General features: G+C 44.1%; 3 protein-coding genes across 3 annotated transcripts in view; all 3 read left to right on the plus strand.

Moving 5' to 3' along the window:
* The window catches only part of LOC149301560 (uncharacterized), a 208,630-nt gene that overhangs the window by 132,075 nt on the left and 58,019 nt on the right, over positions 1 to 18,536 (plus strand). The window lies entirely within an intron of this gene.
* On the plus strand, positions 2,024 to 5,408 carry LOC149301563 (uncharacterized). Its single transcript, XM_089484057.1, has 2 exons — positions 2,024 to 2,074; positions 3,746 to 5,408. Exons 1-2 carry the CDS (start codon positions 2,041 to 2,043, stop codon positions 4,897 to 4,899), a joined length of 1,188 nt encoding a protein of 395 aa, XP_089340183.1. The 5' UTR covers positions 2,024 to 2,040; the 3' UTR covers positions 4,900 to 5,408.
* LOC149301564 (uncharacterized) overlaps positions 9,357 to 18,536 on the plus strand; it is a 28,739-nt gene continuing 19,559 nt past the window's right edge. The window contains exon 1 of the mRNA XM_089484240.1: positions 9,357 to 9,486. Within this exon, the coding sequence (XP_089340366.1) occupies positions 9,357 to 9,486 (130 nt within the window). The remainder of the gene's footprint in view (positions 9,487 to 18,536) is intronic.

Genomic DNA, 18,536 nt, shown 5'->3' on the forward strand with positions numbered 1-18,536 from the left:
AAATATCTGAGATAAACTGGATCTCAAAGGCAGTACCTTTTTTGCATATGTATGATGGGTATGATGGGCACAAACGGGACAAAGTCTTTAATGAACATCTATTGAGGAAACCTTTCATTAATAACTGGCTAACTGTGAAAAAATGCTTTACATTGGACTTTCACTTTGGGTTTCCCCACAGGAGGCTTTTTTAGGCCAATGGAGAAAAGATCAGAAATGGATAAGGTATAGAGACATATTAACTCATGATAATGAAGGAAATGTTATATTAAGGTTAAAGGAAGAAATCATAACTAAAATAGGCCATATTAATTGGTTGAATTATATTCAACTTAAAGAAGGAATCATAGAATCATAGGGTTGGAAGAGACCACAAGGGCCATCAAGTCCAACCCCCTGCCATGCAGGAAATCACAATCAAAGCATGCCCAACAGTCTGCAAAGGAATCTTGTAGCACCTTGAAATCAACTAAAAGGAAAAGATTGGCAACATGAACCTTCATGGCCTTGTGCCCAATTCATCATGTGCATGATAGACCTTGTCACAATAGGTCTACCAAGCCAGATTTACAAAGGATAAGAGTTTATTTGGTTTTGAGAAAGAAGATAACAAATATTAATGAAAGAAGATGAAAAAGATATATTATGTAAAATATATAACTTCTTACTGAAAAGATCCCTTCAAGAAGTGGAAATTAAAGATTCTATGATAAAATGGGCAAAAGAGTTGAGATACAATTTAGACTTGGAAAAATGGGGAAAAGCTAGATTAAAAACAAAAAAAATTACTGTTGCACAAAAAATAAAAGAAAATTATTTTAAAATTGTAAATAGATGGTATCAAACTCAATTATAAATTAAAGGATAACTGGTGTTGGAGATGCCAAAAAGAAATGGGTACATATTTGCATATGTGGTGGCAATGCACATATATAAAGTCATTTTGGGTGAAGATTCATTTGGAAATAAAGTTAATATTAAAAATTGATTTTGAGTTTGGACCAGAACTATATCTGTTAAACAAGACCTCATTACTAGACCCAGAGGAAGAAAGGAAATATTGGAAAATATTATTGTACTTAATATCGGCTGCCAGAAGGATAATAGCATAGAACTGGAAATTACCTATAATAACCCCACAAATAGAGACTTGGCAAAACGAAAAACAGGAATTGAAAGATAAACCGGGACAAATGTAGGACAAATTTTTCAAATGTAGGACACTTTTTTAAAAAAAATATTGAGGTCATGCAAAAAAATTGCTGATTTTTTAAAAAAATGTTAATATAAATGCATGTTTCTGAGGCTTCTATAGACAATTGCCCCCCTTGCCCCCCCTTGCACGCCTCCTCCTGATAGGCCAAAGGCCCCACACCCTCACGCGAGAGGCCAAAGGCTCCAGCGGCAATCGGAGGCAGGACTGGGCTGGGGCTGGTCCCAAGGCCTTGCTGGGCCGCATCTGGCCCGCGGGCCGCAGGTTGCCTACCCCTGATCTAGACAGATTAACAGCATTAATAAACAAGAAAAATATGGTTAAAAGGGAAAGGATTGGGAAGCTATAAGACTTTATTTAGTGGCTGCTCACTAAGGAGAGCTACAAGAAACAAAACCTTTTTATTCATACCTAGCGATAAGGGAATAAGATTTTGTATTAAAAGATAAAATTATACAGTTTCTTGTGGAGAGTTATCAGGTAAAAGCCTAATATATAACAGATTTATAGCTTGTTGATATATGTTTTTATTTATCTTGTTGTAAAAATGCAAATGATTTTATATATATATATAATCATAAAATGAAAAAAAAAGGCAGTAGCTGTTTTCTTGCCAACAGAATTTAAAGTTTATTTCCAGGACTGAATTCTGAAGTGATGAAATAATATTTGGATGCACCATGTGCTTTCCTCCCCTTTTGCTTAGTCACTCTCTGGATGAGGGCTATTTTCTATTTCAGGTGACCTTTGCAGATGTGGCAGTATATTTCTCCAAAGATGAATGGAATCTGTTGACGAAGAAACAGAAACTTTTGTACAATTATGTAATGATGGACAATTATGAGAATGTGGCTTCTGTAGGTAAGGATCCTGAATCCATTGCTCTTTCTATAAAGACTGAGGGCCCTTTCATACTATATTATCATCTCGCTATGGTTCCACTAGAATTGTAGAATCATAGAGTTGGAATAGACCACAAGCTCCATCCAGTTCAACCCCCTTCTGCCATGCAGGAATACACATTCAAATCACCCCCATGAGATGGCCACCCAGCCTCTCTTTAAAGACCTCCAAAGAAGAGGACTCCATCAAACTCTAAGGGAGTATATTCCACTGTCAAAGAGCTCTTACTGTCATAAAGTTCCTGCTAATGTTTAGGTGGAACCTCTTTCCCTGTGGCTTGCATCCATTGTGGTTTCTCCTTTTCTCTGTAGCTGAAAAAAAGCAAGACTGCTCCTTGCACAACATGACACCCTTTCAACTATTTAAACATAGATATCATATCCACTCTTTATCTTCTTTTCTCCAGGCTAAACATAACCAGCTCTCTAAGCTGCTCCTAATAGAGCCTGATGTTTTCTAGACCCTTCACCACTTTGGTTGCCCTCCTTTGGACATGTTCCAATTTGTCAACATCCTTTTTGAATTTTGGGGCCTAGAACTGGACACAGGATTATTCCAAGTGAGGTCTGACCAAAGCAGAACAGAGTGGCACTATTACTTCCCTTGATCTAGAAACTATTCTTGTACAGTGGAACCTCGCCATACGCGGGGGATCCGTTCCGGATCCCGCCGCGTATGGCAATTTCCGCCTATGCTCGAGCCCCATTGTAAACAATGGGGCTCGTGCACGGCGGCACGGAGGTGCGCGGGGCGCAACGGGCATGCACACCCATTCAACTGAATGGGACGCGCCGCCCCTTACGCCCTGCGCGCGCGCTGCGGCTTCAGCACATATGCTCAAGGCCGTGTATGGCACGCCCGCCTATGGCGAGGTTCCACTGTATTGATGCAGCCTAGAATCACACTGTTGGCCCATGTTCAACTTGCGGTCTACTCGGAGTCCTAGATCCCTTTCAAGCCTAGTTTAATTGTGATAGCAACATCCTGTAGAATATCTGAATCTGTATTTCAGTGAGGCACTATTGCTCTCCAGTTTCTAAGGATTCTAAAAACTCCATCCTAAACTGCCAATTCTAGGATTTTGTGGGAAGGAAGCATGGAGATGAATGCTTTTCTCACCCAAATGGTATTCAGCACATCCCTGAGCAAGTTTCCTACCTTTTTTTGACCCCTCTTCCATCCTTTTAATGCTCTGTAGAGTCTTCCTGGGGGAAAGGCCTCCTTGGGCCTGCAATGGCTCAGAGAGGGCCCAGTAGTGGCAAAATGGCCTCCACTTCCCCAAATGGATTCTGTGGGATGTTGAAGGGCAAAATATTATTTCATTGCCCCTAGGCAATACAATGTGGGGTTGCCCCTGAGATCTCCTCCAAACCCCATCAGTAGTCCATGCCTGTCTTATATATGTTTTAAGGCTGTTTTAAGGCTGCTCCCTGGCACTTGACCCTCACCAAAATTGGAGTCCAGGTCCCAGCCCCCTTACTCTGCCTTTGCCAATGAGTTATTGGAATGTGATTCCAACTTACTTTAATATCAATTAGGGAGGAGTAAACATAGGGCTAAATCTTGGGCTAACACTTTCCTCTGTTAACTCTGATATTCAGTATTATCTCTCATTATCCTTCTTTACAGAAGAACTTGTCAGTCATGGGAGAGTCCACACACCAGAAAAGCCATACAAATGCCAGCATTGTGGGAACTGTTTTTCTTTTAAGTCGAACCTACTGACACACCAAAGAATCTACACAGGAGAGAAGCCATACAAATGCCTGCATTGTGGGAACTGTTTTTCTCAGCACTCAAACCTACTGACACACCAGAGAATCCACACAGGAGAGAAGCCATACAAATGCCAGCATTGTGGGAAAGGTTTTTCTCAGAAGGCACACCTAGTGATACATCAGAGAGTCCATACAGGAGAGAAGACATACAAATGCCAGCATTGTGGGAAATGTTTTTCTTTTAAGTCGAACCTAGTGAGACACCAGAAAATCCACACAGGAGAGAAGCCATACAAATGCCAGCATTGTGGGAAATGTTTTTCTCTGCAGTCACACCTAGTGATACACAAGAGAATCCACACAGGAGAGAAGCCATACAAATGCCAGCATTGTGGGAAAGGTTTTTCTTGGAGGTCAGGCCTATTCAATCACCAGAGAGGCCACACAGGAGAGAAGCCACACAAATGCCAGCATTGTGGGAAATGTTTTTCTCAGAAGGCACACCTAGTGATACATCAGAGAGTCCATACAGGAGAGAAGACATACAAATGCCAGCATTGTGGGAAATGTTTTTCTTTTAAGTCGAACCTAGTGAGACACCAGAGAATCCACACAGGAGAGAAGCCATACAAATGCCAGCATTGTGGGAAATGTTTTTCTCTGCAGTCACACCTAGTGATACACAAGAGAATCCACACAGGAGAGAAGCCATACAAATGCCAGCATTGTGGGAAAGGTTTTTCTCAGAAGGCACACCTAGTGATACATCAAAGAGTCCACACTGGAGAGAAGCCATACAAATGCCAGCATTGTGTGAAAGGTTTTTCTCAGCAGTCATACCTAGTGACACATCAGAGAGTCCACACAGGAGAGAAGCCATACAAATGCCAGCATTGTGGGAAAGGTTTTTCTTTGAAGTCAAAACTAGTGACACATCTGAGAGTTCACACAGGAGAGAAGCCATACAAATGCCAGCATTGTGGGAAATGTTTTTCTTGGAGGTCAGGCCTATTCAATCACCAGAGAGGCTACACAGGAGAGAAGCCACACAAACCCAAGCAGTGAACAAACAATATTTTTGTAAATAAGAAATACAAAAATATTTCTTCAATCCAGCGGTGCTAAAAGGCCCTTATGAATTTATAATCTACAAGTTTTCTGTCCATACGCCTGTGTATGTTTTAAAGTTATGTTTTGTTAACTTTAGTTTTTAATTGCTACTAGTAAAGATAATTGCTTTGGGTTATAAAATTGGCAGGGGATTGTGGGTCGTGGTTTAGGTTAGTTAGATGGGGTGCTGGGATTTGTTGCAGCTAACTAGAATACCAATGATAGCATTCAAAATTTGTGGGATGTTGGCCGACAAAAGTTGGGGACCGGTAGTAACACAAAGGGAGCAAGCTTCTTCGAATGTCTGGGGCAGGGAGAGATTGTGCGTGTGAGAAGGATGGCAAAGTGGGGCTGGTAAATAGTGGAGGATAGATGGTGGGAATTGTCGGTGGGGGCTAGGTTTGGTAGAAGGTTGAGTTTTAGGTTTAGGGTTTTCAATATATTCTTTGGCTTGGGGAGGGCACTTCTGGCTTAAAAAGTAAATTTCTGACTTTGTGTTTTCAATAAAGTTCTTTGCTATTTCAACACACTGGACTTGTCAATTTGCACAAAACTGACCCTTTCTTCTGTCCTCAGTTGTCAGCTCCATTCCCAACCATAAGAACAGAGGAGGCAAACACACATACATCTATATATATCTATATATATCTATATACCTACAGTATACACAGAAAGACTATTTCCAAAGCAGAACCTTTCTTTCCTGCCTTTCCTGGACTCCACTGCGGCCTCTTCAAAATCTCTTCGAAGGAAGGAAGAAAAAAAGGAAGGAAGGAAGGAAGGAAGGAAGGAAGGAAGGAAGGAGGGGCTGCTGAACCCCTGGCTCATTCCCTTCCCTCAAAAGCCGACAGTGGAATAAACAGCAGCATCAGGAATTATTTGATAAATAAGCAAGGCCTTTTTAGCTGCCGTATCACACTGTCGACTCATGTTCAATTTGTTGTCTACTTGGAATCCTAGATCTGACCTGACTTGTATTGTAAAATTCATTGCATGGCTCTCACTAAAGACAAAGGTCTGTGTCCCATTGTATCCAGCCTCCTTAGTGGCTTCCATTCTAGTGGGACAGTGAATCCATTTTGGTTTTAATCATGACTGTCCAAGGCATTGAATTTATTGGGGGGAAGAGAGTTCAGTAAAAAGTTTGCGGTGGATTTACTGTTCCCCTGCCCTGACCTCTGTGACTCTCCTTGCAAGACAGCCAGATGCGAACATGCTGCCCAACTCTAAAACACATGGAAAGTGCATGAGGCTTCTTCTTTACCTTTTCAGTTAGTTCCAGGTCATCCTCTGATTCTATGACATCCATGTTCCTGTAGCCATGGCAGTAAGATCCCAGCGGCAAATATGAGTCATCCTCCAATCCGCATTCAACATCCAAATGGTGCCCCTTTTCCATATTGCGGCTTTTCTCCTAAGGCCAAGAACCTATTGCATAAAAGTGTCCCAGACTCACTTGGCTCCCTTCTTCTGGGTCAGAAAGAATTGTCTGGTTCACGATCGCCCTCTCTTCTTCATTTCGCATGATGCCTTTGTCATTCATCTTAAGGCCAGAAAATTTTGTGGAGGGACCTTTCTTCTTCGTGGTCTCTGCGAATCACACAAATGGGTTATTTCTGCGCATGCGCAGCAAACTCGGAAACTTCTAGAATCTCCAGGCAGAAAGTCATGTAACTTTCTGCAGCCTCTTGCAACTTTTTGGCGGTAGCCCCTCCCATCCGTATATAAGACCCCTACCGGTCCGCCCTCTTTCAGTTCCTTCATTCCGCCGCGTTTGCAGCTCGAGGAACTTCGCTTCACTTACTGAATCGCTCACTGGCTATTGAAACAGGACTGGACCTTTGACCATTCTCTGGATTACGATTTGGACATTGTCTCTACTCTCTCGGACTTGACTCAGACCGGTAACGACTTCCCAAAATATGGCTTCGTTTAAACAGTGCACCAAGTGCGGGGTCAAAATCCCCATGTCTGATGGGCACGATAGATGTGTCCTCTGCCTTGGAGAGGAGCACATCCCTGGGGCTTGCAGGCACTGTAAGGCCATGACAGCCCAAGCACTAAAAAATAGAGACCAGAAACTTAAGGCGTCCCTATATGAAAAAGCTTTTCGCCCCAGCACGACGACTCAGGAGTCGGCTACCCAATCTACAGCCACTGACCCAAAGGCTAAGCCGGATAAGGCTTCAAAGAGGGCTCATGGAGACAAACAGAAGTCCTCCAAGTCCTCTAAGGACCACCGTGAGGCTAGAAGGGCCAAATCAGCTTCTCCTCCGCCCAAATCCAGACGCAAGGGGCCCCCAAGTACCATATCGGTTCCCCCGCCTGAATCTCACACCGCGGCTACTCCCATTCCGGAGATCACTGCTTCATCGGCCCCGCCACCTCTGGAACCACGGGTCCTCATCTCCTCCCATCTGTCAGTACATGACAAGGAATTGGAGATTGTTAACTTGGGAGACTCCTCAGAATCTGAGGGAGAGATCCCGGATTCGGACGCTCCCCCCTCACCACAGGGACAGAGACGTCCATCTCGATCACCATCCCGTCCATCGAAGCGGAGACAGCCATCCAGATCACCGTCCCGACGCAGACGGGTTGGTGCTTCTCCTCAAAGGAGAGACAGAGCAGCTTTGGGGACGGAAGCGGATGAGGCCCTCGTTGGTGACCATCCCCAGCGTTCTCCTCTGGATGGAGACCGTTCGGAGCCCGACCTCATCAGTACATACCCTGATCTAGTCTATGACCATCATTCTGGTCAATATCTCCTTCCAGTGGATGTCAATTATCTTCGCCGTACGGCTTCAGATCCTTCCAGAGTGAGGCTTCACTCTCCACAGCACAGACCCATTGACCTGGATGCCGAAGACCCATCCAGACGCCACTCCCGTAGCAGAGACCCTTCTCCTGCCAGCCGCAGAGGCAGTCCTACCAGCCGCAGGGCCAGTAGGTCACCTTCAGGTTCACGTTCCCGCTCCGCGTCCCCTTACCATCAGTTGGACGCCGATCAGCCTCTTTCCTTTGGCGAGCCGGACGCACCTTCTCCGACGGATGACGTCCGTTCCTTTTCGGATAGAGTAATTAGGATGGCTGATGCTCTTAAGTTGGAGGTCGCCCACTCTGAAGAGGTGGCACTCGATCCAGTAGAGCGTAGAATCCATGGCTGTGCCCCAGCGCCTCCCTCCCTGGCATTTTTACCTTCGTTGGAAAAGATTGCTAAAAGATCTTGGGACACTCCCGCGACTATTGCATCCACGTCTAGGAAGATTGAGAATTTATATAGAGTTACACCATCTGGGCCCACTTGGCTGTTTAACCACCCGAAGCCGAATTCAGCTATCGTAGAGGGTTCTCAGACCTCCTTCTCAGCTCGGCCCTCATCTTCCCCTATAGATAAAGAAAGCAGGAAGATAGATGGTTTGGCAAAGAAATTTTATGCCCCCGCTGCGTTGGACATTAAAATAGCTAATTACGCGGCATGTATGGGGGCATATGTCCAACTCTTGATGGAAAAGATGGACCCTGTCATTGCCGAACTCCCTGATGACAAGAAGAGACTTATGACCGCCATCAGGAACGAAGTCCACCAGGTGGGAGGCCAACAAATCATTTCAGCGCGCCATTCCACAGACTGCGCCTCAAAGATCCTTTCCGGGTCGGTGGCCCTCCGCAGGTATGCCTGGCTGCGCTCTTCGGATCTCAATCCTCAGGCAAAATCCACCATTGAAGATATGCCGTTTGACAACTCCGGCTTATTTAACAAGGAGACTGATGAGCAGTTAAGCTTCAAATATAGAATGAAAACCGCCGCCAAGAAACATGGCATGTCGGCTCCTCCATCTAGACCACCTCGACAGAGATACACTGGCCAGCGCTCATGGTTCCATCATGGTCATCAGCGTTACAATCAACTGGACCGTCAGTTTCAGTCCCAAGACACCCCTCAACAGGGCAGGCCATCAAGATCCCCGTCTTCTCAACAGGATCGAAGGCAGCCATCTCAGGGCCGCTACCAACAGGGCTATAAAAAGAAGGATACCAGAGGCAAGAAACGCTTTTGAAGTTTCTCAGCGCACTTCGTCACCGCTGTAAACAGTCTATGGCCCTTCCTTAACAACTGGGCCTCTATTACTTCAGACTCTTGGGCCCTTAACATCGTTCGATGGGGTTATGCCCTTGAGTTTTCTGAGCTCCCTACCACCGGAGCTGTCATTTCTACTACCCCCTCGGACACCCTTCTCGACGAAGTGCGCTCTCTGTTAGATAAAGGAGCTATCGAGCCTGTCCACCCATCACGGGCTCGGTCATGCTTTTTCTCTAAGTACTTTATAGTCCCTAAAAAGCCTGAAGGCCTTAGACCCATCTTGGACCTACGTGCCTTAAACTCCTTCATAGTATACAAACGTTTCAGGATGATAACTCTCGCTTCTATTCTGCCACTTTTGCAGAAGGACGCCTGGTTCGCCACCTTGGACCTGAAGGACGCCTACTTCCACATTGGCATTCGAGAAGATCACCGCAGATTCCTCGCCTTCGCTGTAGGTCAGGAATTCTTCCAATACAAGGTCCTTCCATTCGGCCTCTCGTCAGCTCCAAGGGTCTTCACGAAGTGCATGGCCCCTGTAGTCGCTTACCTACGTCAGAGGGGAATTGCAGTCTTCCCATATCTGGACAACTGGCTGTTCACTGCACCGTCAAGACAAACCCTTCAACACCAGATGGACTTTGCACAAGACCTGTTAAAGTCATTGGGAATTTGCATCAATCTGGAAAAGTCACATCTAACTCCATCCAGACGGATCGACTTCATAGGCACGCTACTGGACTCACAAGCTGCCAGGGCTTACCTTCCACCGTCCAGATTCCTGGCTTTATCTCGGGCAATTCGAGACTGCCTCCATTCCAGACATCTACCAGCCCATGTGGTACAAGTCGCATTAGGACATTTGGCTTCAACAACCTTTGTAACGCCATGGGCAAGACTGCGTCTGAGACCGGTACAGTCTTGGTTCCTTTCCGTCTTCGATCCCGTACGGGACCGACCCGACAAGACGCTCACTATCCCAAGAAAAGTCCAAATCTCATTACGTTGGTGGCTCCAGCCAGACAACGTCTGCTCAGGCATGCCTTTTGCCCCACCTCAACCAGACATAACTCTTACAACAGATGCGTCTCTCCAAGGTTGGGGAGCCCATGTATTAGGGCTCACAGTCAAAGACAAATGATCCCACGAAGACTCAAACCTCCACATCAATGCTCTGGAGATGTTAGCAGTGGAAAAGGCTCTCAAAGCATTCCAAAGCTTGCTCTCCAACAAAGTGGTTCTCCTCCTGACAGACAACACCACGACCATGTACTACCTCAACAAACAGGGGGGTACGAGGTCGAAAACTCTTTTGGACATCACACTCAGAATATGGAGCTGGTGTATACAACACAGAATACTGCTTCAGTGTGTTCACCTCCCAGGAGACGAAAACGAGCTGGCAGACCAGCTAAGCAGGTCCCGGTCAACATGCCACGAGTGGATGTTACACCCGGAGGTAACTGCCACTCTCTTTCAATGATGGGGTACCCCGATAGTAGATCTGTTTGCTTCACCCGACAATGCCCAACTACGAACCTACTGCTCACGGGTTCGTGCAGCCGGCTCCCTGGGGAACGCCTTCCAATTTCAATGGACAAACGGTCTTCTGTACCTGTTTCCCCCCTTCCCGTTAATCACCAGAGTATTAGCAAAGATGTCGACGGATTCCACGGATGCCATTCTGATCACCCCATGGTGGCCCAGACAACCCTGGTTCGCCCCCTTGTTGCAACGAGCCCAGAACCATCTCCGACTAGACTACAGACCAGACTTGCTCTCGCTTCACGGCGGACAGGTTCACCATCCCGAGATGGAATCCCTTCACTTGGTGGCATGGAGGATTCAGTCCTGAGATCACTGTCATCCGGAGTGCGGGACATCATTACAGCAGCACAAAGACCTTCTACTCAGAGGTCTTATGCCTATAAATCGAATAGGTTCCTCACTTTTCTACGAACCAGTGATGTCTCACCGTCTAATGTCTCCATTCCAGTAGTCCTGGACTTTCTTATGTCATTAAACACCACAGGCCTCTCGTTGAGCTCCATAAAGTCTTATTTGTCTGCTATTTCATCACATTACTCATTGCAGGACAAACCATCCTTGTTTAGAGACCCCCTCATAAAAAGGTTCCTCAGAGGACTCAACAACTTGCATCCTCCTGTTACAGATCCTTCCCCACAATGGAGCCTGGATACCGTTTTGGCAATTCTGATGTCCAGACCGTTCGAACCTCTAGCTACCACAGATCTGAGACTCCTAACATGGAAGACAGCCTTCCTGGTAGCGATAACGTCAGCCCGTCGGGCCGGTGAACTGTGTGCTCTCAGGATGGACCAGCCCTTCCTACGTTTTCACAAGGACAAGGTTGTTCTCCGGACGGACATCTCATTCTTGCCAAAGGTGGTGTCTGCCTTCCACGTTAACCAGGACATTGTTTTGCCAACCCTAGCACCTAGCCCGTCCATGGACTCAGAGCGACGGCTTCACTCCCTGGATGTTCGCAGGGCACTGGCGTTCTATCTAGACAGAATGGCTGCCACCAGACGGTCGGAGAGGCTTTTTGTATGCTACTCCGAGACCAAGAAGGGGCTGCCGGTTTCACCGCAGAGGTTTTCCAAGTGGATTGCCAGTACCATTCACCTCTGCTATGAACTGGCAAAGAAGCCCCTACCAGGACGGGTTAGAGCCCATGTAACTAGGGCGGTAGCAGCATCCTCGGCCTTTTTAGCTGGGATTCCGCTCGAGGATGTGTGTAAGGCTGCTGTCTGGTCACAACCGATGACATTCATTAAGCACTATAGGCTGGACGCCAGGGCCAGGCAAGATGCAGCCTTTGGGAGGGCAGTGTTACTTTCTGCCATACATTGACTATTTACACGGTAAATAAATAACACAGTTGTTTGGTTTACATACTTTATTCTTGTTTGATTTTTCATGATTGACACTCCCTCCTCCTCTGACTATAGCTCGCTAGTCTAACCCATTTGTGTGATTCGCAGAGACCATGAAGAAGAAGGACAGGTTGCTCACCTGTAACTGTGTTTCTTCGAGTGGTCATCTGCGAATTCACACAAACCCGCCCATCCGTCCCCTCAGTGTCTGCTCATTTATAACGCTTGCTGCCGCGCTGTATGCGGCTCATTCGGAACTGAAAGAGGGCGGACCGGTAGGGGTCTTATATACGGATGGGAGGGGCTACCGCCAAAAAGTTGCAAGAGGCTGCAGAAAGTTACATGACTTTCTGCCTGAAGATTCTAGAAGTTTCCGAGTTTGCTGCGCATGCGCAGAAATAACCCATTTGTGTGAATTCGCAGATGACCACTCGAAGAAACACAGTTACAGGTGAGCAACCTGTCCATACAAAAAATATATTTGCAATCCTGCTGTGCTAAGAAAAGGCCCTTGTGATTTTGTTTTTCTGTCCATATGTCTGTTTATGTTTTAAAATTGTATTTTGTTAGATTTAGGTTTTAATTGCTAATAGGATAGATAATTGTTTCGGGTTGTAACTTTGGCTGGGGATTGTGGTTCGTGGTATAAGTTATCTAAATGGGGGGCTGGGATTTGTTGCAGTTGGTTAGAATAGTTTTGGGAATGATAGCGTTTGGAATTTGTGGGATGTTGGCTGAAGAAAGTGGAGGCTGATATTAACAGGAAGATGGCTAGTTTCTAGGAATGGCAAAGGGGGGCTTGTTACCTGTGGGGCATAGACTGTGGGAATTGAAGGTGGGGGCTAGGTTTTAAGAGGGTGGAGTTTTAGGTTTGGGGGTTTTAATGTATTGTTTGGATTGGAGTGGGCAGTTCTGACGTAAACACTGAATTTCTGACTATGTGTTCTCAATAAAATTCTTTGTTGTTTCAACAGACTGGACTCATTGGTATACAGAAGTTCTGCATTTGCCCAAAATTTACCCTTTCTTCTGTCCTCAGCCATCATCTCCATTCCCAGCTATAAGAACAGCAGATGCAAACACACATACATTTATATATATGTATATATGTGTGTTTGTGTTTGTGTGTGTGTGTATTATATCTACATACATACAGTATAGATAGACTTTATTTCCAATGCAGAGCCTTCCTTTCTTGCCTTTCCTGGGCTCCATTGTGGCCTCTTCGAAGTGTCCTCAAAATAAGGAAGGAAGGGGAGGTCACTGAGCCCCCGGCACACTCCTTCCCTTCCCTCAAAGGCCGCCAGTGGAATAAACAGCAGGAGCAGTAAAGCCCTGGTGATCCCTGCGCATGATCAGAAGAGGTCTTTGGATGTATGTGTGCATGCACAGTCTCAGCCCTAAAGCCAATGCTGCCCTCACACTCTGTTCTGAGGGAAGGAAGGATGGAAATGGGGGGAAACCGTTGTTTGTTCAGAGGAATGGCTGGAATGTCTTCAGGGGGAGGGGGGCTTGGGGATTATAAGAAGAAGGAATCCCCTCTTCTCCCCCCAACCAAAACACAGGGGGCCTGCCAGGTCTCCTCTCCCTCTTTCCTTCCCTGCCCCTTCCTTGGGGGATTCCTTGGGGCCCTGGTACTTGGGGGTTATCATGAGAAGAGAGGACAGGGGGGACCATTAGCGAGAGGCATGACCATGGAGGGGGGTCCAAAGATAAAAAGGGCTTTGAGGAGCCCCCTCCATCTTGGAAAGTGGGGCAGAGGAGAGTCCCTCCCTTCTGATGCCTCATTTGGAGAAGATTTTTGTGCCAAATAAAGAGCACCACACAGCATAGGCTTCAATAGCATTGGAAACAACATTATTCGGGGGGGGGGGGGGAGTTTTCTCTGGGGTCTTGGGGGGAGGAGGGGGGAATCTGGGACCTGACTCAGGCACTCCCCCCCCCAGAACCCATTATTAGAGCCTTCCACAGCTCACTGTGATGCTTTAAATGACCATTTTGCAAATAAAATCTCTCAGATAAGAGCCAACTTGGATGCTGACATTATTGCTGATGCTATAGGTGAGGTGTCCAGTGACTCTGTGAATGGGATCATCCTGGATCAATTTAAATCTGTGAGTAATGAAGACATGGACAAGCTCCTTGGAAGTGTGAAGAAGACAACTTGCCCTCTCAACCCTTGCCCTTCATGGCTAGTCATCCAAGGAGGAGATGCACTTAGGACTTACCTGAGATATATCATAGATGCATCTCTGAGGGAGGGCTATTTTCCATCTTCCATAAATGAAGCGGTGGTTCAGCCGCTTCGGTGGTACAGCCGCTTCTGAAAAAGCCCTCCCTAAATCCCTTGGACATGAACAAATACAGACCAGTCTCCCATCTTCCATTTTTTAACAAGGTGATTGAGAAAGCTGTTGCTCTTCAACTCCACGTGGTCTTGGATGAAACAGATTATCTAGACCCATTTCAAATTGGCTTCAGGATGGGATACGGAGACTGTTACGGTCGCCTTAGTAGATTATCTCCGCTTGAGTATGGACAGGGGAAGTGCAACCCTGCTGGTGCTTTTGGATCTCTCAGGGTCCTTCGATACCATCAACCATGGCATCTTTCTTGAACGTCTGAAGGAATTGGGGACGAGGAGGCAATGCATTGCAGTGGTTCTGGTTCTATCTCTTGGGCAGATTGTAGATGGAGATTCTTGGGGATAGTTGGTCCTCTAAGAGGGAGCTTAAATCTGATGTTCCTTAGGACACCATCCTCTCCCCAATGCTGTTTAACATAAACATGAAGCTGCTGGGAGAGATCATCTGGAGACATGGCATTGGATGTTATCAGTATGCTGAGGAATTCCAGATATATCTCTCCATGTCCCGGACTTCAGCATCAACTAAGAAAGGCATCTCCCCTCTGAATGAATGTCTTGAAGAATTAATGGGCTGGATGAGAAAAAAACAGAATGAAGCTGAATCCAGATAAGACAGAGCTGCGTAATGCTGGAGATACTAATCCAGGTATGGAGGTTTGAGACGTGTGATCCACCTGTATAAAGGGTCACACTTTCCCTAAAGGACTATGTTAGTAGTTTGGGGGATGCTCCTGGATCCATCACTCCAGATGTCAGCTCAGATACATGTGACGGCGAGGAGTGCCTATTATCTCCTTCAGTTGATATGCTAACTGCACCCAGTCCTGGAAGCTGAAGACCTAAACACTATAGTTCTGATCTTAATTTTATTTCATTATATTTATCAATTATTTCTATTAACTGATTTTCTGAATATATATCTGCTCACCTTTTTCCTCAAATAATTTTTCAAAATATGTAGTGAAAGTATTTTCAATTTTCCCTTGTTCCTTTATGATTGTGTTATTTTAGTTATCATTTTCTTTTCTCTCTCATTCTTTAATCAAGTTAGCCATCCGTCGGCTTATTTTATTAGCATTCTCAAATTGATTTTGCTTTGATCTTCTTAAATTTATAGCTATTTCCTCTGTCATATTTTTCTCTAATTGTTCTTTCAATAGTTTTATTTCATTCATTATTTTTTATCCCCTTTTGTTTGTTGTAGTTTTTGTTCTCTAATTTTAAATTCATTCCTAATGTTTTCCTCTTTCTGCTTTTCTCATTTTTTATTTCCATTGTTCTTTGTATAAATAGTCCCCTTACAAATGCCTTACTAGTATCCCATACAACCTTCATTTTTACCTCCTTTCCACTGTTTTCTTTGAAAAACATCTTTAACTCTCTCTTTACCTTATTTACAAATTCTTCGTCATCCTCTTTCATTCTCCATCCTATATTTTTGTCCCAATTTATATTTAATTCCAGCTCTATCATATTATGATCCGACATCGTCCTTGGCCAAATTTCCATTTTTTTCACTTTAGTAACCAGTTGCTTCGTCACGAAAAACATATCCAACCTTGAGAAGGATTTATGTGCATCTGAATAGAAGGTATACCCTCCTTTGTTCCCATTACAATGTGACCAAACATCTAACAAATTAAATTCCTCTTTTAAAACAAAAAACCTCTTGGTAATTTTCCTTGTGTTTTCTTAATTACTTTTTTCTGGGATTTCCTGTCCCAAATTGGATTTCGAACTCCATTGAAATCTCCTGTCAAGATTAATTTGTCATTATCAACTTCTCTCATAACCTCCGCCAAATTTCTATAAAAGGTTTCCTTCTTCTCTAATGGCCCAAAAACATTAATCAGTACATATTTAACATTATCTATCAAAATCTCCACACACAAGAATCTACCGTCTTTATCTTTCTTCTTTATATATCCATCTTTTATTTTTGTTTCCTGTAAACACAATCAATCAAAATGATTCTTCCCTAGATACTGCATTACATGCTTTCTCTTTCTCTCTTGGCTTATTCCTTTTACATTCCACGAAACTATTTTAAGCCCCATTTTCCTTTTAGAGAGGTTCTTATGTCTTTTATGTAGACTTTCCTATCTCTCCTGAGTAACCCTCTTCTGAGCTTTTGTTTCCCAAATTGTCAGTATTTACCTCCTTAATCCCTAGATTATCTCTCCTTCCTTGCCCTTTTCTCTGGGTCTTTTCTTCTCTTTGTCTATTTACACTTTCTCCTTCCTTCTTGTCCCTTTCTTTATTTCTTTCTTCTTGCTCTCTGTTATCTCTGCTTAATCTCTCATAAAAGGCTTTTCCTTGTTCTATTGTACTTATCCTATATCTCCTCTGATGGTAATGAAAGATCACTCTTAATAACTTATCCCATCTGTACAGTATCTCATTCTTACTGCAAAAGAATATTGTTAGGAATTTATATTCCTGTCTCTTTCTAATTATTTGCAATGGTAAATCCTTATAAATTTCCACTATTCTATCTTCCACAATAAATTTTTTCTCATAATTTCGTTGCAATATTTGCTCTCTCATCCTTGAGCTTGTAAAACATACCGTAATGTCTCTGTCCAATTTCCTTTCCTTTGCTATCTTTGAGCTAAGTCTAAATATCTTATCAATCTGTGCCTCCATCAAATCCTCCTCAATATCCACATATTTTGCCAGCATAGGTATAATTTTGTCATATATTTGTTCGTCTTGTTCTTTACTTTCCCTAATTTTAATTGCCCTTTCCCTATATCTGACCTGCTGCAGAAGATTACTCTGTTGTTCCCTTAATTGAGCCTTTTCCAATTCTTCTGTTTTTTTTTCCAGACTTTCCGTTCTTTCTAATACTTCCTCCACCTCCACTTTCACTCCTGATATCTCTTTAGCTAAGTTGTCTATTTTCCCCCCTAATCCATCTATCTCTTTCTGCATATCCTCCCTTATCTCATTCCTGTTATCCTTCAATTCATCCCGTATCTCCTTCTTAATTTTTTTTAAATTCCCTTAGTTCTTTTTATATTATAGCAGAGATGTCCGCTTGCCCCAATCTTCTCGCCGTCATACTTCTAGTTTGCATTCACTTATGTTTTACCTATTACCTTTTCTCCTATTTTACTTACTCACTTTAGAGGATTACAATCCATAATTTACTATTCATGCAAAACCAATATCCGTACTGTAACAGAAATTTCAGGAAACTTAAATTTCTAGGATTTGCAGAGCAATAGGATTGGCAAGAGGACCTAGTAATTGAAAATCCATAAGTTTATTTCCAATTGTCGACAAAGGAAAACAATGAACTCAGTGGAATTCAAGTTCCAAAAGCTGAGACCCCGAACAAGACAAAATGGCTCTTTTTATATTATTCAAGACAAAGAAGCTTCTTCAATACACCTGATTGGCTAATTACAATTTAAACATACAGAATTCTTACAATCAGAACAGAAATACATGCATACATTAAAACTGCATCATCACTCCTTACCCCCTCCTTAGGAATTCAGAGGCTTTCCTCCTAACCTTGCTTCTGAATGTCCTTATCTCAGTAGTTTATGTTATGTCTTTTTACTGGTGCCAGCTTCCATCCAGGTCAAGATGCACTCATTATTCCTTTGCTCTAGTTTTTCTAAACTCCAAGCCTTTATTTCAAAAACCATCTCTCTGGCTGACAAAGGTGACTCCATCTTTCTATAGTTTTTTATTTCAACAAGGAATATTTCCACCACACTTCCACCCACCCACCTTCTGTCTTTTCCCCAGCCCTGGGACTGCAGGAGTGGCTAACAAGAATTAAAACCAATGCTGACCAAAGAATATGCAAAAGCACAAGTAAAGACCTCAAAAGGTTATTCCTAAAACCCAATTAAACAAACTCTCCACAGAATTAACACCACTAAAAACAAACCAACAAAAAGGGGAAAGATACCCCAACAATAACCTTCCCTTAGAGTTCATTGCACTTGTCATCTTTTTCTCCCTTAATCAATTTTCCACAGAAGGACAAAGGCAGGAACAGAAGAAGTCCTCCTGAGGACACTCTGAGGGGCCATCATTGGCTGTAATCCCAATCCCTCTCTCCATCCCTCGCTCTGGTTGGCTGGGAGGGGAAGCAAGGGCAAGATGGCAGGGACCACGGATCAATTAATCACTGAAAGACAGAGGATTGTACATAACTGACCCCCATTGCATCCCAGTCTCTCAAATTCCCAATGGCTCCACTTCAAAAAAGGAGGGCTGAACA

This window comes from Sceloporus occidentalis, unplaced genomic scaffold, assembly GCF_023333645.1.
Source record: "Sceloporus occidentalis isolate IW3139 unplaced genomic scaffold, rSceOcc1.0.p SCAF_21, whole genome shotgun sequence".
NCBI lineage: Eukaryota > Metazoa > Chordata > Lepidosauria > Squamata > Phrynosomatidae > Sceloporus > Sceloporus occidentalis.

What these genes read in the sequence shown, in the direction of transcription:
- LOC149301563 (XM_089484057.1), top strand. Translation starts at nt 2,041, where the DNA reads ATGATGGACAATTATGAGAATGTGGCTTCTGTAG. An exon ending in TGAGAATGTGGCTTCTGTAG is followed by an intron (nt 2,075 to 3,745) that starts GTAAGGATCCTG and finishes CCTTCTTTACAG; the next exon opens with AAGAACTTGTCAGTCATGGG.